We start from the raw sequence: 22,673 nt of genomic DNA on the forward strand, positions 1-22,673 counted from the left end.
TAATGGTCTCATTTGGAACGATGACGCTACCCGAGACTCGCTTGTACGACCTGAGGTAAGTTCTCGGCCACCATATGTCAATGGCCGATACATGTTGATGGAGATTATGGAATATTTCTATGTGCCCTCTTGTTTGGTTTTTAGGTACGATCAGTAATATCTCGTATCTTTGTGCTTGGCAGTACACAGCCTTTCACCAATGGCAAGCCGCATGATTATTGCACAGCGAGTCGGTATCTATCCGTGAACTATTTTCGCGGCCCACGTTGCCAACCTCATCTCCCGAGAATCTTCAACTGCGAACGGAAACTCAATACGCTGAGTGGCCACATGTCGGTCAATTACTTGAGATAACAAAAGTTCCAGCATAACGATTGCATCATAAAAACTGCGACATTGTGTCTGTTGGCTGAAGTTCTTCCGGAATTATCTAGAAGCCTCAACAGGAACATGGCGTTCAGATTGGCTATCCCCGAAACATCCATGATGCTGATTTATCGAGGGACTTCCAAGAAAGGGAGGTCAGTTTATCTTCCCCACAAGAGTTTAGAAAATCCCAATTAAGACTCCTGGAACATCGGAGCAATCAGAGCCTAAACAACCTAGTCGAACAAGCTCCTGCACTGCCATGAGATACAGATTATGTTTTCTTTCTATCCCCTCAAAACGCTTTACTTGGCGATAAAAGCAACGGTGGTTGGCCAGAGGGAGCAGTGAGACATGAAGATCTCATATCGGGTTCATTTCTTGGTGGTGTTTCCAACGTGGCGAATCAGCTCCCGCAAACCCCTGAAACGAGCCTATCTAGCCAACATGCCATCCCAAATGGGGATTGGATCATCCCGGCGCGTGGCCCCGCTCCTCATGCTTAATGCTCTGTTGATATATTGTCATTTGAGAGTTCCCATTGGCTTTGGTGTGCTGGATCAAGGCGGTCAATACTTGGATGGAGGAGCCGTTGGCTGTAAGCGACCAAACTTGTTGCCTCCTCTCGATTCGTTCTCGATGATTCTCGTTCCTGGAACCCCCAGTCTGAATGTGGTGCCTGATCCGCTAAAAGCACTGCCGTGGTTGCGTGGTAAGGAGATGCAGGCTGACTACCCCTGTATGAGATCGACATTGACTATGGAGCCCCTGCTCCCACTCTCTCTCTCTCCCAACACATCGTCCAACGGAGGCCGGCGCAGCAATACACACGTCCCGCCCGGCGGCGGCGAACAGGCTGTCTCGACCTGAGGCTTACCCGGCGGCTCTGGTTGGTCCCCGGGAATTCTCTCCCTGGGCCCCCTTTAATTCAAACGTCGGTTCTAGAGGACCCACGGCGCCGTGCTCCTCCAACAGGAGACGCGAGCACCGAGCTGTCACCGAATTGTTGATCTGCCCACTTGCCAGACTTGGTAACCGCACGTTAAGTGCTTGACAGCGATGGACAAACGGAAAAAGAACTGGTATCCAACGCTCGGTTGTTTGCTTGGCCTACTGCATGAACATGCACGAGTATAAGACGCAGCCGGCCCGTCGCATGTTGAGGATGCTATAGACCAGGCTCGACATCGAATCACCAACATCTCCCACACTCCTTTGGACAACGACAACTTCCTTCGCTCTTTTCAATTTATCAAAGTCCTTCTTTTTTATTTTCACTTCTTCAGACTTTGCTTGTCTTGACCTATTGACTAGACGTCAACATGCACGCCGCCACGATCCTTGCCCTTCTTCCCCTCGCTGCTCTCGCGGCCCCTTCCCGTCGCGCTCAGCCTGCGCCTCTCATTAAGCCTCGCGGTGTCACTTTGGTTGCTGACAAGTACATCGTCCGTCTTAAGAATGACGCCAAGGCCGGCGCACTCGAGGCGGCCATGTCGACCTTCTCGGCCGACGCCGACCACGTCTACAACTTTGGCAACTCTCTCCGGGGCTTCTCAACTACACTGAACGCGTCAGAGATTGAAACGCTTCAACATGACCCAAGCATCGACTTCATCGAGCAGGACGCCATCATGAGCATCAAGGCGACTCAGCGGAACGCGCCTTGGGGATTGGCGAGAATCTCAAGCTCGTCGCCTGGTGGAACTACCTACAGCTTTGACGAGAGTGCTGGAGAGGGAACTTGTGCTTACATTATCGACACTGGTATTGATGTCGACCACCCGGTATGCGTCATCGGACCTTTTACAAGTGAATGGTGAAACTGACGTTGGAATAGGACTTTGAAGGCCGCGCAACGTTCCTTGCAAACTTTGCAGACAGCGATGACTCAGATGGTCAGGGCCATGGAACCCACGTCGCTGGTACAGTCGGTTCCAAGACCTACGGCGTAGTCAAGAAGACCAAGCTTTTTGCGGTGAAAGTTTTGGATGCCAGAGGCGAGGGGACCAACTCTGGCGTCATTGCCGGCATGGACTTTGTCGCTGCCGACGCCGCAGGCCAGAAGGGCTGCGAGAATGGCGTCGTTGTCAACATGTCTCTTGGAGGAGTGAAATCGACGGCAGTCAACCAGGCTGCTGCTGCCATCGTCAAGGCCGGACACTTCCTTGCCGCTGCTGCTGGTAACGAGGCTGCTGATGCCGGCACTTCGAGCCCCGGCTCTGAGAAGACGGTGTGCACGGTTGGTGCCACGGAAGAGGACGACACCTTGGCGAACTACTCCAACTTCGGAGCCGTTGTCGACATTCTTGCACCTGGTAGTGATATCAAGAGCACTTGGCCCGGTGGTTCTACTGTAAGTCTATCACCGCGCTCGGCCCAAGTGTTGTTTCGACGCGCCAGTATGCTGATCCTGAAAACAGAACACCATCTCTGGTACCTCGATGGCTAGCCCCCATGTCGCCGGCCTCGCGGCCTACCTGCTTGGTCTTGGCTCCGCACCCAAGAACCCCGTTGAGCTGTGCAGCTACATCGCGCAAACCGCTCTGGACGGCATCGTCACCCGGGTTCCTCGCCAGACTGCCAACAAGCTCGCCAACAACGGCTTCGGTGGCGGCAACGGCACTGCAAAGGCTGCCGATGGGACCACCGTGGTTGGCAAGCACTTGAACAAGAAGTTTTCTGTTCGCTCTGCTCTTTCTAAGACGACTCTCTTTTAAGGAAGGGCAGATTCTATCAAGATTTTAGCTTTGATGCTAGATGTTGGGTTATAGATTCCCGGATGCCTCGTGTTAGACGAGGCAATGGGTACCGTCTGAGACCTCAGGAAGGACTCAGCCTATGATTTTCTACTATGTATGAACTAGAATACTTATGGTAAATGGACAGAGGAGTTTTCAGTGACTTCCCTTCGTGGCTGTTGTGACCAATACCCTAAGTGTGACTCCCCTGTAGTAGCATTGAGTCTGCAGGTTAGTCACGGCTTATGGACACAACCCAAGATAAAGTGAATGCGTAAGGTCAAATCATGCTTGCTTGTGGTTCGTAAATATGTCAAAGTACATCTTCAAAGCTTTGAGCAGCGATATTACTCGCTCAACGCCGCGGCGGCCGCTTGCTGGCCCGCTATCCTTCCGTAAACAACACATTCCAGCAGCGAGGAGCCTCCGAGTCGGTTATCTCCATGGATTCCACCCGTGATCTCACCCGCTGCCCAAAGGCCCTTAATCACACTCTTATCTTCCCTAAGAACCTGAGCATTTTCGTTGAATGACGCTCCGCCCATGGTGAAGTGAGTAATCGGTGTCACGCGGCCCACGCAGACCTCCTCCTCACGGTTGCTGTCTCCTGCCTGCAATCTCCAGCGGCCGAATGTCCGACGACCAAAAGCAGAGTCGGTTCCAGAAGCCACCAGAGCAGAGTAATCGTCTATCGACTTGATAATCTCCGGGCTGAGGTCCTTTACCTTCTTCTTCTCCATGAGCCCCTTCCAAAGATAGAAACCCAAATGCCCCTCTGCAGCGTCACAAGCGCCAGGGTCCATGAGCAATGTGACATTCCACTGCCTTATCTCGCCGTTCTCTGTGGGCGGCAGCTGCATGATTGCTTTGCTGACGTGTTCTCTCGTTTCCATCTCGTTGACAAACCTCTCGCCCTTGTCGGAGAGCAAAATGCCGCCCTCGCCTCGCAGGACTTCAGCTGCGAGGAATTTGTATCGCACCTCAGGGTCCTTGGGGTCGACGAAGCCGGTGGGGTGAATCTGGACGCTGTCCATGTCGACGAACTCCGCGCCGACTGCCTCTAGGATACCGTGCGAAGCAGGGCGAGCTTCGTTCGTTGACGGAAGACCCGCCAGGTCGGGGCGGTACTTGGCTAGCAGGCCATTGGCATCCCCTGCAAAGCCACCTGCGGCGAAGACAACGGCGCCCTCCACGTCGTGCTGCTCGCCCTCGTGGACGTAGCGAACACCCTTCACTGCGCCGTCGGCAACATTCAACAATGTCACCTCGGCAGAGTTCTTGATTTGAAAGTCGGGGTTCTCCCCGAGCTTCTCCAGCAATGTCGTCACGATAGCAGCGCCTGGTGGCGTCTTACCCGCCCCACGATGGGTTCTAGCAACGGAGTGTCCGCCCAGGGGCGCAACAACGCTCAGATCGACCCCGATCTCGTCGACGAGCCAGTTCACGGCGCCCTCCGAGCTCTTGGTCAACAACTCCACCAGCTTTGGGCGATCAACTCCTCCCTTGGCCTCCCTGAACCGCGTGCCTGCGGACTTTACTGTGTCGTCGTAGAAGAGGTCGTCCTTCTCCACGCCAGCGGCCTTCTGGAACCGGGTACCGGCGCCGTTGATACCGGAGGACGCCTTGATGCTGTTACCACCGGGCTTCGGCGCACGGTCGAGCATCTGCACCGATGCCCCGGCATTGAGCGCCTCCTGCGCCGCCGATAGGCCGGCTAGACCGGAGCCGACGACGATTACCTGCTTACGCGACGCCATTGAGAGGGACGAAAATCGGAGTGCCTGTTGAGTGATGATGTTTATTGCGTTGGTGACGGGCCGGTGGTATAGCATGCCCAGAATGGCTATGGAAATGCCGAAGACGAAGGTGATGATGAAACGACGGATTGGTCGTATGAACATTGCCGCTGGGAATCAGGAAAGTCGAGTTTAGGACGTTGACTGAACGGGATGGAAACTATATAGTGACGCGTGCCACCCATTTTCCCCGGAAGATTGTGGATAGTTCGGGAGTAATGTCAGGCGATCTCGGGAGTCGTACGATGGTTCGATAGGGGAGTGCTGTCAAGGTGGCACGATTCCATTCACAGGTGGGTCACGGTGAGACGGATAGGCACCTTGGGGGCTCGGTAATTCTCGGTGAGGCTCGGTGAAGAATTGGTAGATCTTGGCAGGAATCATGATACCTAGAGGTAGAGATGATACTTGGTGTTGTTTGTTGAATGAGTGCAGTAATATTTTTCCTTTGCTGTAGCTAGGGGTCGGGCGTGATATTTGCCTAGTATTTCGAGTTCATCCAGTTTCTCAATGCCTAAAAAACTTCTAAGGATCCGCCCATGAAGTCCCGATCTCATCGTTTATCTCAAAGAAACTATCAGTATGTATCTTTATTGAAGTTTACTCAAGATATCAGGAGATTCTTGATATGGTTATACCCCGAATCCAGTGATCCGTTCTTTAGAGTATGCAGCTGGGTATTGATGATCTACAGACATCAACCATGCGGCTGGACACGTACTTCCCACATTGACGATAAACCTGTACCAATGTTGACACAGTGAAGATCTTAGAAACTCCCAATTGATTTCCGTCCCGTAATATCTTGGTAGCTCTTTATTGCATGGTTTGATGTTCAGTCTGTCGCGGACAGATATTATTGCAGGATCCTTTGGTGAGTGCCCGGCAACTCCCTGCAACATTGTCTCAAGTCATTTCAACGAGTCAATCGGCAGGTTTTGGTGATTTGTATGAATATGAAAGATCTGTGCGATAGTTTGAATCAAAATCTTGCATAATTTTCATCAGCTTGGTAGTAATCGCCCGAAAGCCGCCTCATCTATCTGCATTGTCTTCGGCCAAGCGCCTCAAATCCCATGCTTAAGACGAGCACTGGTATTTGCTTATACTAGAGCAATTCGATGTCCCGTTGCCATGAGATTGAACAAGCTGTTTGGTCAAATGCATCCAGCATGGTAAGTCCGAAACCGTTTGGTTAGCTGCCATTAAAGATACCTCGATTTTAATATTCCTAGCACCCAAGTACACCAAAAGCAGTCGTGGGTAAAGATTGGCTAATTGCTTCGAGCTTATGCTAGCCTGAAGCTGTCGTCTTTAGGGTGCTTGCACTGCAAAATCAATAATACCCTCGTTCAGCTACTCGATCGGACTTCAAAATGAAAAAAAGCTAAAAGGAATCATTGAGAGCCACCGAGTCACTGACTACGCGCATATCCGACCTCTCTTGCAGCTGCGAATAATAGTTGGCAACTGCATTAGTCTAGACAGAGGTAAATCAATACTCTAGGTGAGTTGGAAGGGCTCTAACAGGGGAAGAGTCTAAATTTTAGTCGTTCCGTCTGAAAGCGAAACTCCAATGATGGCCACATTAAATGAGCACCGTGTTTTGCTCCTGTTTTGCTTCTGTGAACAAAATGTGTTTGTCTACGCAGACAGGGAAAATGAGGATTTTTGTCGCAGTCCTTCTTGGGTATTTTCACAACGAGTTTTGTCATCGTACCTTGGTCAAGGTGCCAGAGTGGTTAATGGGCTGCCCTGCTATCAGATTCTGATACCAGCTTAGGCAGTGGCTTCGGTCGCGCAGGTTCGAATCCTGTCCTTGACGATTTCTTTTTGCGTTTTCACTCGAAAAGATGGCTAGACTGGTGTTTTGATCGGCGCATGGTCGCAAGGTCACGTTTTCATCCCATATAATCTGATCCTCCTTGTCTGACCGGAGATAACAGTAATGATCACTGTCGCGTAAACCTCGGGGGAACAGTTCGCGAGGAGGCCCTCTTTTCCCCTTTCTGGCATGTCCGTTTCGGTGCCGAAGGCTTCCACAGTTTGAAAAAAATGACACTTGGTGAATGGGGGAAAATCCTGTCGCTTGGCGAGGTCCAAAAAGGTCCAACAGTCATTTCATATGAGAAGTCATCCACACACATACAGCCCTGGGTGGGAGGGGGCAATGCCTGTTGCTTACTTTTACAACCCGGGCCTTGCACCAACGAGGAATACGTTGCATTCAAATAAAACTAAATTCGAAGGTTATTCCTGTTTATTTTTCAAGGAATAGGTCACAAGCGTTGCATCAACCCTCCAGGGCATTAGCAGGCCCTCTAATGATATGGCTTCTAGCCCATCACTCGCTGTCAACATGGCACCGGCATGCATGGCTCAAAGTTTGGATGGTGCCGAGTTATCCGGTAGTGATCGTTTGCGCCTCCCTTCTTGGCATCGATTCCCGCCCCTAGACCTGCAGCCAGCGACGGATAAATAGAAACTGCTTCATAAAGGCCAGGATTTGACGCCAGCCTGCCAGCCAGCAGAGGCGCTATTGGTGCTGAGTTAGCAGACACGGATCGTACTCCCGGGCAAGACATCCCGGTACGAGGTCATCCGTTGGCACCAGGGAGACGGCGTACGGATGTTAGTATGAAGCCTCTCGTTGGGTTCTCATCGCCAGAACAACAACGGATGGTGTGCATGCATGAGGTAGCTTAGAAGAAATGAATGCGCTAACTAGTATTGTACCGTCTCACGAACGGCGGACGGTTCGTTCGACTCCAACCCCAGCAGCCTCGGTTCATTCCACAGACCTTTCGCAAGAAAGGAAACCTCCTTCATGCAGACAGGGCAGCGAACGGGGTCTTCTCAACAGCGACACAAAATGGTTGAGGGAGAGAGCCCACCTTTCGCCTCCACCTCTAACCAAGCACCCCTTTCTCAACGACCCTCTGTGCGGGTGGAACGATTCTGTTCGAAAGAGGGAGGCTGTTCGGAGAAATGGAAGCTGCTTAGTGCCTCTTCCTCCTTAGACAATCGTGCAGGGCCCTGCAGAGACGGTGCACCTAAGACGCCCACGCAGCAGCAGGCGGCTGCTCAGTTCAGGGTAAGCCGCTGCACAGCGCAACGTGTGCTCCCGAGCCCTGTGGCCCCTTGGCAATGCTACGCCGCCAGTGTGTGTGTGTGTGTGTGTGTGTGTGTGTGTGTGTGTGTGCTCTCAGGGGAGGTCTTGCGGCATATTTTGGGCTGGGTCGGCACAGGGCACCCTATCTGCCCGGTGCTATGGCGGTCTTGGCTGTTCGTACGAGGAGTGGGAACCGCGGAATTAACAGCCAAGGTATGCTTCTTGGCACTTCGGACTGTTGACCGCGAACCGTTTTTTATTCTTTTTTATTTTTTTGTCCTCTTCTTCTCTCTGCTGACTTGTCTGCTTCGGCTTTTGCTCGAGCCTCATTCATTGGCATCCCGGGCCAAGGGACTGGGCATCGAAGATCCATCCGTCGATACGGTTACTGCCACGGCTCGCTCGGTGCTCGGTTAAGGCATCCAAGAAGCGGAAGCCGAGCGTAATATGTAGATGGGAATGCAAAGTCGTGCAGCAGCCCAGTCATCAGTGCCGTTCGTCCATTCTTCAACATTCGAGACATTCACGGGTGAGCCAGTAGTAATTCCAAGCTTCCAGAACGCTGTATTGTCTGTTGGGTGTTACTCGGCGCACTTGTGGGCGGAGAAACGGCCAAACGAGTGTTTTTAGCGTTTACTTGCATACCCCCCCCCCCCCAAGTCACAGTCTCGGCCAAGTCAACCTACCATTTCTCTCTAAAATTTCACAGCCCGCAAGCTCTCTCTTATTGGAAAAGGTAGTTCCTCGGTGCCCGTCGGTTGTCCTGACGTCTTCCCTTGCGCCGTCGCCGCGGCCATCTCGGGATCTCCTGGACTCCAGAGTCCGTCGTCCTTCTAGCGGCGCCATCGACAGCTGCCACAGAAGCTAAAAAAAAACCAAATAGCGCCGAAAGATGGCGGATTATCGGATTTACCAGCTGGATATAGCACGGACAGCGCCGTTTTTCAGGTGTTTTCAGGGCTAGCGAAAGGGGGGGAATAAAAAAAAGGATGTGTCCGGGTGATTTTGTTCTAGTGGGCTGATGATCCCGTGGTACCCGGCAGTAAGAGTGGCAATGATGGGCAGACTGGCGTGATGTCAGCGCTGCCAGAAGTGGAAGAGCATCCCACCTTCGGTGCTTTGCGTGACAATGCTTGACTGCCGTGGCACTCGTCAGAACGGGAGATTTCTGCAGAATGACAGAACCGTTTTTTCCATCAAAGATGAACAATTAAAACAGAGATACGCAATAAGAACAGAAGAAATCACTTGCTGAGTCGGAAAAGATTACTTCAGGCCCAGAAGACTGGGCATTTATGCTTGGAAGCCCTGGAAATCAAGACAAACGCCCGACGAAATCGAGCTGACTGAGAAAATCAATCACCAAATGTGACTGACTGAAAGAACGGCAAATCTGGCCAGGCACGCAATTAGAACCACCGCGGGCCAAAGGGAACGGGATTCAAACGCGTGGAGACGGCCCTGCATATCATGGCAGGCTTTCTAATCCCCCGCCCATGAAAAGAGAGCGGCACCGTGAAGCCGGTGTTAGTCTGGGGAAATAAACTCATCAGTTAGCCACGAGATCTGGGGAAAAAAAGACAAGCGTGAGCCCACACGAGGTTGCTAGGTATCCATGACATGGAGACATGGAGAGTTCTAGAGCGAGCCCGATCCCATCTCGAGGTTCATCCGGCCTGGTGCCATCATCGGACCACGCGGTGGGCTGTGTGTGTGTGTGTGTGTATGTGAGAAGCCCCGATATATGCATACGCTCTAGATAATGGCAATGCTCTGGAGACATTGAGTCCGCGGGGGGGCCACTGAAGGTTTCCCCCGCAGCCGCCGCCATGTGACCTTCTTGGTTTCACGCCCTCCTAACAGAAGCTTGATGCTGGGCCTGATCTTCGTTGACTAGGCCTGATGGGCAATGTCATGATGACGCTTGGTTTGACGTTGGCCTACTGTGATAGCTCCGAATTAGTGGTGCTTGTAAGAGGTCGTGGGCCATGATACAATGCTATAGAAGGAAAATGGCTTGGCGTCTGGAGAATAACCAGGCATCAAGCAGATTTTGATTCACGGTGGGACATTCTCGACCTTGGCCTTCGTCGATGAGACGAAACAGTTCGTGTGCGCGGCCTCATCGGAGGGGTCCCAGAAAATAAACCAGCCATCCCCGGATTCCCCGCAGCTTCGGGGATACGGGTCAAAAACACATGAGCAGGAATACATGACCAGATGGCAGATGTATCGCTACAAAGGTAGGTTTTGCCCACCCGCCGCCAGCCAGCAAGCAATCAGGCGGATCTCGTCCAGATGGCTGGAAACGTTGAAACACGCGGTGCGCTGCAGAGGATTGAGACATTGGTGATACGTTCCCACCGTATAACATGGAGGAGTGGACACCCAGCGCACAGCGGACAGGGTGCAGTTCTATACTAGGCCATCTCGAGAGCCATCTCGAGGATTTATGATAATGATTGACAGACGATGTCTCCATAAGGGTTTTATTAGCATCAGCTTCACCAGCGGCGCATCGCAACAATTGTCCAAGCCCCAACTACCGACAGTAATCCGACCACGATCCACAGCCAAGACGAAGAGTTTGCTGGCCTTTCACCAGTCAGTCCAGTCCGTTCCAACAAGCACATATCAAAATTGTTTTTTTTTTTTTGGCTCCGTTTTGGCCTCTGCAGCCCATATTTCCATGACACACAGTAATATCAATCCCAGGATCGAATGCGACCCCGACGGCCAGTGAGCGCCAACGAGCAACGATCTGGGACGGGGTTCAAAGATGAACCGGGCGTCGATGGAGAAGAAGAAGCGCACCAAACTGAAAACGTTGACGCGGCACAGACGCTGCAATTGAATTCCGCGGTGATTTAGTGCCATAGGGTATTGCTAATCATCACCCACCAGATTCCGGTCGCGCACAGTAACGCGCTATCACCACCCCCTCCCTGGACGTGAAGAACAGGAACAAGAACTTTTGGAGGTTCAAAAATGATTATCAAACCCTGTCCGCTGAACACCAAATTCCACGGGTGAGATGCCTAAACGGCGTATTGCTAGATTGCTCGAGGGGTGGTCGACTACCCAGTAAGCATAGAGTCTAGCTGCGGTGACATGAAGGTCAACGGCACAGCAAGAATACATATTTCCGCGGCTCTTCTTCCTGTTGCTTTTCACAAAAGAGTGGTTTCCCCAGAATGGAAGAACGACATGCATGACGGGAGGGCTCATTGCGGGATATGCAATAATGATTTGCATTGCCCACCCCGATACCTGCTGCTGGTTGCAGAGGGGCGAGGTGAGGGGGGGAAGGGTGGCGAGGCCTAGAAAATTGGGGAAAAGAAGAAGAGAAAAAAAAAAAAAAGCTGCTGGTGACGGAAAAGGTGGGAATGACATCAGCTCATGGACTGATTTTCCCCAGTAGCCCGAGGCAGTGTTTTCTCTTGGCCCCCATTCTCCGCCTGCTTCCACTGCTTCCACTGCTCCATATCGTTGGAGAACCCTTCGTCCTGGGCGGCTGCTTGGTGACGGCTGCAATGACATTTTGCTTGGTTGTCTCGGATCTGTCAACTTACAGGAGGAGTCTGTCGAGGGTCGAGGTCTTCGTCCACATGGAAGTTAATGAGCGCCAACCTGGCTAAGCGTGGGTATCCCTCGCTACATGCATCAGGGATTACTACTCTTACTTGTGTACACTACCGTAGTACTAACCAAATACTTTTGCCGAACCCGCTAAATGGGACGGAGCCTCTTTTCTCCTCACTGAAGTTGCACCTCACTACCATGTCGGGCGATACGTCTCCGTTCCGTCTGAAAAAGATGGGATATCTGGTTGGTACAGAGGTTTAGCTACCCTGCTTGCTTTCTTTCTTCCATTCGTCCCGTCCTCTTAGGACCAAGAACTCACTATGTACTGTTATGATGAGGAGAAGAGAGGGTAAAGGAGGTCCAGTCACCCAGTCACACCAGCCAACTGGATTTCCCCCCCCCCCCCATCAAATTGTGCCACTGGGGACCTTCTCTACATTAGTTACATACGTAGTAGTATGTCATTTCCAACAGACCCTTTCACACTCCTCCCTCCAGGCGGGCTCCGACGTAAGTGTCCAAATGGTCACTCCACCATCCACCCATCCATTTCACCACCACCACCCGACAATGCACCCAAAATAATGAATGTAAAATGGAGCCTCCGTTTAAACCCATTCCCAATTCGAACCCCGGTTCGGTCTTGTCAGGGCCTTTAAAGATCGGCCCTTGACCGGATGGCTCGTCCTAACACACTTAGTCTGCATCACCACCATCCAGCATCTTTTTTACTCCACCCACTCCCTACGCTTCGCATCCTGCAGACGCCTCCCTCGTCGACATCCTCTTCCTCCTCCCCGTCCTTAATCCTCCAGAAGCTCCAGTTCTCCGCGTCCGACGGTCCACGTATCTGTACATACCCCAGACCTTTACACATTTTCGCGAAGCTACCGACCCATCAGCTATCTCGGTTTTGCGCTGACCCTCGACCCCGACCTCCATCACCTCCTCGTTTTGGCTCTTCTCCCAACTCTTTTCCCCATTACTTAAAGCTCTCCTCCCCACCCCTTTCCCCGGAGTTGTAGGAGATTCCCTTTCTCCATCTCATCCGTGTGTGCCTTTCTTCCGTGGAGTTTTCACCTGCTCTTACTACAAGATACCCCCCCCCCCCCCTTATTCGTATTTCTTTTACTTTTGAACACTCTTATTTCAAAACACCCGGAAGAACACACACACACAATGGCTACTCAGGAGACTTACAACAACAATGCCATCCCTCCATCCGAGTTGGAAAAGGATGTGCAAACCACTGGTGCCGACCACCCCAACGGCATCAATGGTGCCCAAGTAGGCCACAACGCTCAAGCAAGACACGCCGGGCCGTTCACCCGCGTTGCCGACTACCGGAACATGACTGAAGGAGATGCGCAGGCATTCGGCGGTTCTCTCCAGCCTGGTCTGTGGAAGCCCTATGAGCACAGAAAGTTCGCCAACCCTGCCCCCCTGGGCCTGTCCGCCTTCGCCCTCACGACCTTTGTGCTTTCTTGCGTCAACCTGCACGCTCGCGGCGTCACCAAGCCCAACATTGCCGTTCCCCTCGCCTTTGGCTACGGTGGTCTCGTCCAGCTTCTGGCTGGTATGTGGTATGTCCAATTTTTTTTTTTTTTTTTTTTTCCTTCTTACCTTGTCCCTCATCAAAAATTTCTTTCTTTTTTTTTTCCAATGTTACAAGGGCCCCCAAAAAACCCACCACATCTCATCTCAACTGTCTCCATGATACACCCCCGCAAGCGGAAGCTCCGGTGTAATGTGTGTGGAGCAAAAGGACGCGCTCCTTTGCGCCGTAGTGGATCTCGAGTTAAAACGCACACACACATACGCGTGGAGCTTCGGTAAGACGGAGGTAGCTCCTTGACAGGGGGAAAACACTTGTGTGTGGGGAGAGAGAGAGAATGGGCAAACGCAATACGAGCATCATCCAGTAGTCACTTTTACTCAAAAACGGCGAACACCAATGCTGACCACACCGGATTTACAGGGAGATGGCCGTTGGCAACACCTTTGGTGCCACGGCTCTGTCGTCGTACGGAGGTTTCTGGATCGCCTACGGCATCCTGTTGACCCCCAACTGGAACATCATCGGAGAGGACGGCCCCTACGCCGCCAACTATGCCGACCACTACTCCGCCGTCGGTTTCTTCCTGACGGGCTGGTTCATCTTCACGACGCTGCTGCTCCTCTGCACCATGCGCTCGACCGTCGTCTTCTTCTCCCTCTTCTTCACCCTCGACCTGGCCTTCCTCTTCCTCGCTTGCGAGAACTATGCCGCCAACAACGGCGCCCTCACCGCGATGCGCAACCTCCAGATCTGCGGTGGTACCTTTGGTATGCTAGCTGCTTTCCTGGCATGGTACTGCGCTTTGGCCGGTATCCAGGATGATAGGTGAGCTCCCCTCTTTTTGAGTGTCCTCTTTATTTCCTCCCCCCCTCCTTCGGCGGAAAATCTAGTCTAGACCGTCTCCCCCCCCCCCCCCCCCCCCCAAACTAGACCGAAGAGAGTTCGCCGCCCCCTCCCGCGCGCCACCGACGCGACGACTCCTGGGTAAACCATGTGGATTTCATTTGCTAATACCGAGTCTTTTTTCTTTGTAGCAACTCTTTCTTCCAGGTTCCCGTCTTCCACCTTCCGTGGTCCGACAAGGGCCGTGAGCTCCGCAAGGCTAAGAGCCGCGCTTCTGTCTAAACTAAGACGGACGATGCGCCAAAAAAAGAAGGAAAGAAAGAAAAAAAAAAAAACAGACTCTCAGTATTATTTTGCTACGCGCGATGTGTAATGATATATGCACACGATGTCGAGGCGAACGGAGTGGGATGATGGTAGCGGTCGACAAGACATGGAAGAAACGTTCAATAAGGATACCCCCCCTTTCCCTTCAAAACGAAGGGTGATGGGGTGATGGGTTTTCCCCCCCTTCGGGACAGAATCACCGAACGGCGGAATAAAGCATGGCCGGCAAAGGAGTCCATGACTAGCGCCCCTTATTTGTCTATTTAATATTTCCCTGGATTTGTTCCTTTTCAGCTATATATATGCGCGGGGAACATAAAAAGAACATAGTATGTCTCGTGGACAAAAGGGGATATTAAGCTCTGGAAAAAAAAAAAAAAAGCTTATCCTGCAGGGGCATTTTATTTAATGATTTCAATAATTTAACTATGATTCCCACATGTTTTGTCATTTGTTTAAATTACTTCTCGTGTGAATGTTTGCATCCTGATAGATTTGATCATGTCTTTGGAACAAGTTTCCTCGAGTGACGTCGAAAATTATACGCCAATGCGGCAGTTGGAAAACCGAGGCTTGGCAATGATACTCTGGGCTGCCCTCTTTTGTCCCTCGCTGGTTGACCAAAGCGGCTGATTTGCCCCCTATCCTTTGACGCAATTACGGGAGATCTGTACCTGTTCCCTCCCCTCCCCCGGGAGGAAGGTTGGGGGCTGTTTGGCGCCTTGGCATACCTCATTTTCGGGGGGATGTTAGCGAGAGGTGGTGGTGAGCTTTAGCGCGCCAGGGCTCGGCTGATGACATTTAATTGAGTTGCAGCTTGTTGCCGACGTCGCTTCAGTTAGCTGCTGTTCAACGAGGCTGGGAGGGACAACGTAATCCATTATTCGTAACCTTCTGGAAGCACCCGCTTCTAGTTTGATGTCTTGCTGTATTTGCATGTATTTATTTTTCCCAGATCGTTGCAGGTAGTGAATGCCGGTGGCCTAATTGTCGAACTATCGGGTTGACAAAGTGGCAAGACTTAGACCTTGTCAAGCTTTTGCCTTATTCTGGTTTCTATTGTCGCCAGAGTGTTCCCAGGAATCAAGTCATGAAATCTGACAAATGCGTAACGATTATCCTGAAAAGAACTATGATTCTGAATGCGACCTTGTAGAATTGCTATTGCCCTGGAAAATCGGCCAGCAGCGTTGCATCAAAGCAAAGTGAATATTATATTTAATACACTCGACTGGTTTCAGCCTCAAAGGTTGACTCATCCTGATATTCGGTCTTTTCGCGTGCGCTTTGAGACTTTGCACCTATCAGGTTAAGGTATCTACATATCTTCCTCACTCCGGCTCGGCTGTCTGAACCTGACGATTCATCGCATCGACCAGGATAAACGAGACCGTCAGGCCAATGTCTACGATTAAGGTAATGATAATGAATGGAACCGAGGACTGCTGAGACATGCATAAAAGAAATACTCATAGCTATCTTCGGGTTACTCTTTTTCAGTAGATGATGGGAGAACCAAATGCGAAAGCTGCGAGATTCTTCACTGCTATTCAAACTCTTCATTCCAGGCGTGTAAAAACTAGACGTTCTTTCCCCATCTCCATGAAGGTGACTCGAGCTATCCAGACAGCCTCGCCGGCACCCTGCTGGGAAGTCTCATGGAGCTAGAAGCCACCGATTTACATAACTTATGGGCTTCGCTGGAGCAAACGACTAGTATGTGAAATGAGGATGGTCAAGATCGCTTATCAAAGGCTTTTTGTATTATGCACAACGGATTGCATGGGGGTGTACCGGGTAAGAAGTATAGGCTACACGACTGTTTTCGTGAAGTGAATTGTAGCCCTTGGATGTCATGGGCGATAAGATCTCAAATAGTTGCTTCATAGGAAACGGAGTACTGCGAAAGAAGACGAGAGTCCAGACATATTTATTGCTGCCTATTAGAGGAGCAGTCATGAATGCTTAACGGCGAAGGTAGGTTAGTTGTCATGCTCTACCTTGCGGTTATATCTAATCTTAGCATTTGGTATTGTTTGCACGATAATGTTTGCAAAGTGTGTCGTCTATATAGAGGTTGAGATAAATGTAACTTTCCTGTGAAGCAGGAATCATCTCTTCGAATACCTCTGCTGCTGTAACTTATCAACGAGTCCGTCGAGATAGAAACCAAGTTATCACCTTTTAGGTTTCCTCTGTATGACTTTTATACACTATTCTTACATATATATATATTCAAAAAAAAAATAAAAAATAAAAAAAAATAAAATAAAAAAACACAGAGAAAATCGTGCTTAATATGCACCAAGTCATTCTACGGCCCTCTTCTGATCTTGTTCGCCGGGTCTGATAAATCTACCCAAATAGGTCCATTATCTTTAAATGTCATTAGATCCCATCTTGGCTCAGATGTACAATAAACCCCTCAACTGACAGCATTTCTTCCCCTCTGATGGCCTCTGAACCGAGTCGAGACACTCACAACCACGTCACAGCCAATCGTTGTACTTCAATTATAAGCACACAACACCACATTGATTGTACAAACTGTAGTAGAAGCGCATGTATGAGACCAAAACGGACTTATCGGTCCTAAGCGCCTGCGGGTTTCTCCAAAGCTCCAGTCTCCGCATATTCTTGTCCAATTGTCTGCGTTTTCTGTGTTTCGTCTCATGCGATGGTTGGGCGGCTTAATCATCGCCCGGAGGGCACATATGTAAGATGTATGCATGCATATCTGTGCACAAATGCATAAAGTGCTGCACAGTTCACTTTATCCACTGAAGATTGTCAAATGGTTCTTAATCATCCGAATGCACCTGCTGCATAAATGCGACGGCTTGATGCTCTCGTAGCCTTTATATATAGATCGCATCGCCTTTTTCTTCTCTGGAATATTTACAAATCACACAGCTCGCTTATTCCGCTCTGAGAATTCCGGAAGAAAAATGACGGTCAAAGATACGGTAACTGCCAGTGTTGGGCTGTTGAAGCCGCAGCATGTCATGATGCTCATTTTAGGAGCTCTTATCCTGGTAAGCCATGCCGATAATTTCTTGGAGTGCGCATATTAACACCTGGTGTAGGCAGCGGTATATCACGTTCTCTTCTACGTCTACAATATCTACTTCCACCCACTGTCCAAATACCCAGGCCCTCGCCTCGCGGCTGCGACACCACTCTGGCTCGTCTCGTCTTACTTTGGCGGCAAGACACCTACCGATCTGCTTGAATTGCACAATAAGTATGGTCCAGTCGTGAGGACATCTCCGGATGGCTTGTCTTACATCAAATCGCCACAATGGAAGGAGATCTACGGCCACAAGACAGGGCAGCTGGAGTTTGCTAAAGACGAGAAATACTTCGCCGGACTGAAAGGAGAACCGATCATCCTCAATGCCGACAGACACTACCATGGCTATATTCGCAAGCTCTTTGCCCACGGCTTCTCAGAGAAGGCTTTGAGAGAGCAAGAACCTGTTCTGAAGGAGTATGTTGATCTGATGTTCCAGAAAATCGTCCAAGAGGGACAGAATGGTCATATGCCCGTGGATATTCTTAAGTGGTATAATGTAAGTAATCCATTTGAAAGCCGAAAGAAATTAGTATGTTTGACGTGACTAATATCTGGATTGCAGTTCGTGACTTTTGATTTTATTGGATATCTTAGTAAGTGTTTGATCAGCACTTATCTTGACTTAGGCATGGGCATTACCCGGCCCGCGGGTCCCACGGGTACCCGCGAAATGGGTCGGGTAGTTATGGGTAGTGCCCGAAAGTTTTACTATTACCCACGGGTACCCATGGGTAAAGTGGGTTTGGGTAAAAAAGCCCACGGGTAGTAAACTGAAGGGGGGCCCACGGGTTTGGGTACCCACGGGTGTATACCCGTGGGTAGATTTCAGTAAGTATGCATCACGAATTTTAGACATCTTTTGTAGTAGCCAGCCTCAAGAGTGGATATATTGCGCAACGAATAGACCTGCTACCTTGTTACTCCTAACTTCCGAACGCCCTGAATGCCTTCAATTAATCGCCCGCATTTCCCAGACTCGGGGTCGAACCACTTGTCTCCGTGGACTCTGCCGGCCTTCAAGATAGCCTGGACGAGATGCAGATCCTTCGGCTTAATGGTGACGCGATTGGTGTGGATCGCAGCAAAGTTAATCACTAGATAGTTCGTTCAACTCGATAAGAGTTTGCAAGTGAAGCTTACTGTCGAAAACACCAAAGAGAAGAGACTCCGAAGACTCTTGAAGAGCGCTAATAGCAGTCGCCTGCCAGCGCAGGCGCTTGGAGGGGTCGATGTCATCGCAGATTTCCTTCCAGAGTCGCTGGAATGGGGGCTTCGGAATCAGGAAGTCAAATGTCTTCTGGTAGTTCCTGACCTCCCGGAGAGCTTTTGCTAGGTATTAGGGTTAGTGTGTAGCCATCTTTTGTAGCAATCTAGACTTACTGCCAGGGCGCCAACGGCGTTTCTGCTGCTCCTTAGCACCAGGCATAGTCTTTCGGGCTATGCCAGGCATCATATTATAAAGTTAACCATAAATCAGGTAGGACTCCTAGAAACACAAGTCCAGGTCCAATCAATATAGAATCTTTTACAGATAACTACTGAACAGAGGTTTTCAAAGAGATTCTTTTTAAGAAAAAAAACAAGAAGCCGCGGCTGCGCACAGACCACTTTTTAGCGTATTTTGTTTTTTTTTTATAAGGTTCTGAAGCTTCAGAAAACTTCTCCCCAGACAACACTACAACCTACCTCCACCACTAACACCCAGCCGCACCGACAAGCCTCTCAATTAAGGTAATTTGATACTTTGATCTCACAATTATTGGTTTTGACTTATTAAATCAATTAGGGAACAGTAGTAAAATATGTCCTCAGGACAGGATCGCGGTACGTTCACACTAGCTTTGTAGCAATCATTTGTACTAATCTCTTCTAGGCCGACCGCTTGGATCTGGTGCTGGAGCCAAGCGTAAAGCTGAAGAGGATTATTCCGACAACGCGCACACCAAGAAGTCTCGTCAGCGCATCGATAAGATGACTGAGAAGCAGAAGGCACTTGATCGCTCGAAGAAGTCGATCAACCAGCAGAAATCCCGCAAGCTTAAAGCCTTGAGGGCTAAAAGCTCCTACATCAGTGCGTCTGCTGATGAGCGCGCGGCCCTTGAGGCTAGGGAAATCCAGTAAGTTGATGCACGATAGTGAGTTCTTTTTCATTTCTTTTGGTGTTTCAAATCAGTGCTCAAGTGCTTTTAGCTTCCTCAAAGGCAACCATCCAGACCAGCTGCTAGCTCAGATGACTGGCCCAGTCTCGTCTAGCTCCTATAATATCGTCGATGACGATGAAGACGAGGCTTGGGAGGATATCCCTTTGAATGAGATTGATGAGGCTACCCAGGAAAACCTGGATGGAGTTGAGGGCATGCTCAACTTTGACGTTGACCTTGATAACCAGTTGCCGACCATTAATGTTGCTGAGCAGTCGAATGCGATTATCGACAAGATGATCCAGGTAACTGGATGACTATAATTAATTACTATAGCAATAGCTAACAAACAGACAGGAAAACCAGATCCGAGAATACCAGTTCTTCCGTGATACCTGGGAGATGACTCTTGAGATACTTTACATCAAGGTCAAGCGGCTGAACAGCAATCCTGCCTTTACCCTAGCTGCGATGGAGGATTATGGCTTCATTCGACCTGGCTTTAAATTTCCAGTAGCTGGCGACATCTTCACCAAAGAGGAAGTGCTTCTTTGGTTTGCACTCGCCAAGTACTGGCACCTGAACCGCTTGTCTAAGAAGAAGAAGATACGCCTGGTTCTTAATTCTTCTGTCAAGAAGAAGAAGACGTAAGTGCTTAATTGTAGCAATCCTTTGTAGTAATACTAATATTCTCAGCCAATTCGCACTCGCGCACCGCCCAGCCATCAAGATTCAAGGATCTCTCTTCACTACAGCTCAGCGCCGATATGCCTCCACTCCAAAGCCTTCAGTGAAGGCTATGTTCTCTGAGATCAGTGACTCGATGATCAAGAAAGGTGTTTGGGAGCTTCTGGGCCTTGCTGAAGTTTGGGAAGAGTTTACTGCTCTCGATAAAACAGCCAACATCTTATCTGCGATGTATAAGAAGTTCTTAGCTATACTAAAGCTGATACCATTCTTCCTGAAGCTTGACCTTGCTCGGGATAAAGCGCTATACAACTGGCGTCAGGTCCATGAGTTGGCTCAGAAGCTAACTCGTTTGCTTGACTTTTCTCTATAATTGCAGATGAGCATAGCGAGAGGGTTTGTTTGACAGATTAAGAATTAAGAATTAGCAATAAGGCTAGCATGAATAAGGACATGAATTCTCTCTAGTCTGATTCTCGTATTGTAGCAATCGTTTGTAGTAATCTACAGCTGCTAAAACAATCTAGCACTCCATGCTCCCATCTTCTTCATTAACTGTTTAACTAAGTCAAGATCTTTCTTCTGCAAAGTTACTCTTTTAGCGTGAATAGCACAGAGATTTGCATCTATTAATATTCATGTTAATATAATAGTTTGAAGATCAGGATAGGATATCTTACTCTCGAACATGTTGATTAGAAACTGTTCGCTCATCTCATGGAGAGCCTCTATAGCCATTGACTGGTAGCGGATCTTATGGCGGTTTCTTAGTGGAAGATCAAGTGTTATTTCTCGAACTACTCTTGCGAAACTGCTCCGCGGAATTAAAAGATTGGTGGTCTTTTGATATTTTCGAATCTCACGAAGTGCATTTGCTTCACATTTCAGTAATTAAACAATAAAGAGTTACTTCTTACTTACTACCAGGCCTCCATCTACGAACTTTCTGGCGTTTAGTGATCTGGACGGGCTTTTTTCGAGCAGCTTTTAGCTGCTTCTTTGGCGCGAAGTTCAGCTGATCTTTCCGTGCAATGGTTGGTGGTTGGCCAGTATCTGTTCGTCTCGCCAACTTCGTCGCAAAGTTCCGCTTCAGCGGTGGTAATTCTGGTTGACTCAGGTCTGGGCTAGCCTGGCTATAGTAGGTTGCATGACTTGAACTTCTTGGCGGAGTCTCCCGAATCTCTGTAATTGGCTGTTTCAGGGGATTACCCCTCGCTGATGATGAGGGGTAACTATTTGGCGGTGAAGAGCCCTCCACTGTTAGCGGAGAGCTCTGATCTGACACAGGGCTAGTTGATAAGCGAGGCATTGAAGGATGAATGTAAGTGGGAGAAAAAACAAGTCGAAGGAGAATTCAGAGCTTTTAGATTTGTGTACGAAACGTATTAGTCAGAAACCCTAAAATAGAAATTTACGTAAGGCCACATAATCAAATGTTTGTATTCATCTTGTAGTAATCCTGCAAACTACTTCCTGTTCACACTAAAGGTAATTCTTACTACGTATGATGTCGAACTCAATTGCGTCTGACCCTTTTGGGCCAGACCCTTTTGCATCCGATTGTTCTGCTGCTTTCGAGCTCGTAAATTCTACGCAGACTCCAACAATCAATACTCCACCTTCTGGTTTACAGATACAGTCGGAAATCATTTTATTTGTTATTGAGACTTTCTAGACTTTTCTCTCGTTTTTCAAAACCCTGCCATGGTATCTCCAATGGGTAATCCTTGGCAAACACACACCGTTGTCCAAATCCCCTCAACCTGAACGAAAACGCTTCGCCAAATCCTTGTGGACTTTACAACGCCGAGTATCATTCTGGGATCACTTTCACCAAGGCTACCATATGACATCAGGGGAGCCAAAATTAGTCTGCAAGCACTGTCACCAAGTTTTCAATCATCCAACAATCAAAAACTCTGGTACAAGTGCTATGCAACGACACCTCGCTGCAAAGTCTTGTAAGACTCGACGTTTAGGCGCAAACCAGGTGCCTGTAAGTTTTACAGGTCATTGTAGCAATCATTTGTAGTAATCGCAATCTAGGGTACCCAATTGAAAGCAGTCTCGGAGCATCAAGCATTAGTTTACTGTATTGTTGGATCTAACTTAGCGCTTAATACTGTTGACAACTTAAGTTTCCGGCAATTCTGTTCACACCTGAATCCTCTCTACCACCTCCCATCTCGAAAGACGCTCCGAAGCTGGATATCCGAGGAGGCCTTACGCATTCAACACCACACTCTTCAGCTAATTCCGCCTGGTAGCTATGTCTCTCTGATGATTGATATCTGGAGTACACCTGGGTTAAAATATTCACTGCTTGGTGTTTTATGCCATTTTATCGACAAGCACTGGAGGTTACAACAGGTTCTTCTTGGTGCTATTGATATGACAGATGGTCATACAGCCTCTAAGCAAGCAACGGCTTTATCGACTCTGTT

General features: G+C 49.5%; 5 protein-coding genes across 5 annotated transcripts; 3 read left to right on the top strand and 2 right to left on the bottom strand.

The window, feature by feature from the left end:
• Positions 1–1,688: 1,688 nt before the first annotated feature.
• CTRU02_209515 (serine protease precursor) lies at positions 1,689–3,083 on the top strand (the record flags this gene model as incomplete). The annotated part of the gene is made up of 3 exons (XM_036733501.1): positions 1,689–2,150; positions 2,204–2,719; positions 2,787–3,083. 3 exons carry the CDS (start codon positions 1,689–1,691, stop codon positions 3,081–3,083), a joined length of 1,275 nt encoding a protein of 424 aa, XP_036574771.1.
• Positions 3,084–3,451: 368 nt separating this feature from the next.
• CTRU02_209516 (flavocytochrome c) lies at positions 3,452–5,005 on the bottom strand (the record flags this gene model as incomplete). The annotated part of the gene is made up of 1 exon (XM_036733502.1): positions 3,452–5,005. The coding sequence occupies one exon, from the start codon at positions 5,003–5,005 to the stop codon at positions 3,452–3,454; it is 1,554 nt and encodes a 517-aa protein (XP_036574772.1).
• Positions 5,006–12,776: 7,771 nt separating this feature from the next.
• CTRU02_209517 (GPR/FUN34 family protein (GPR1/FUN34/yaaH family protein)) lies at positions 12,777–14,280 on the top strand (the record flags this gene model as incomplete). The annotated part of the gene is made up of 3 exons (XM_036733503.1): positions 12,777–13,180; positions 13,576–13,980; positions 14,190–14,280. 3 exons carry the CDS (start codon positions 12,777–12,779, stop codon positions 14,278–14,280), a joined length of 900 nt encoding a protein of 299 aa, XP_036574773.1.
• A 2,993-nt stretch (positions 14,281–17,273) lies between these two features.
• Positions 17,274–20,193, top strand: CTRU02_209518 (averantin oxidoreductase; the record flags this gene model as incomplete). Its single annotated transcript, XM_036733504.2, has 6 exons — positions 17,274–17,360; positions 17,412–17,897; positions 17,964–17,994; positions 19,275–19,518; positions 19,592–19,847; positions 19,900–20,193. The coding sequence occupies 6 exons, from the start codon at positions 17,274–17,276 to the stop codon at positions 20,191–20,193; spliced, it is 1,398 nt and encodes a 465-aa protein (XP_036574774.2).
• A 549-nt stretch (positions 20,194–20,742) lies between these two features.
• CTRU02_209519 (histone H3) lies at positions 20,743–21,538 on the bottom strand (the record flags this gene model as incomplete). The annotated part of the gene is made up of 3 exons (XM_036733507.1): positions 20,743–20,855; positions 20,910–21,104; positions 21,151–21,538. 3 exons carry the CDS (start codon positions 21,536–21,538, stop codon positions 20,743–20,745), a joined length of 696 nt encoding a protein of 231 aa, XP_036574777.1.
• Between the last annotated feature and the right edge of the window lie 1,135 nt (positions 21,539–22,673).

The sequence above is a fragment of the Colletotrichum truncatum genome (assembly GCF_014235925.2).
Source record: "Colletotrichum truncatum strain CMES1059 chromosome Unknown Contig_0006, whole genome shotgun sequence".
NCBI lineage: Eukaryota > Fungi > Ascomycota > Sordariomycetes > Glomerellales > Glomerellaceae > Colletotrichum > Colletotrichum truncatum.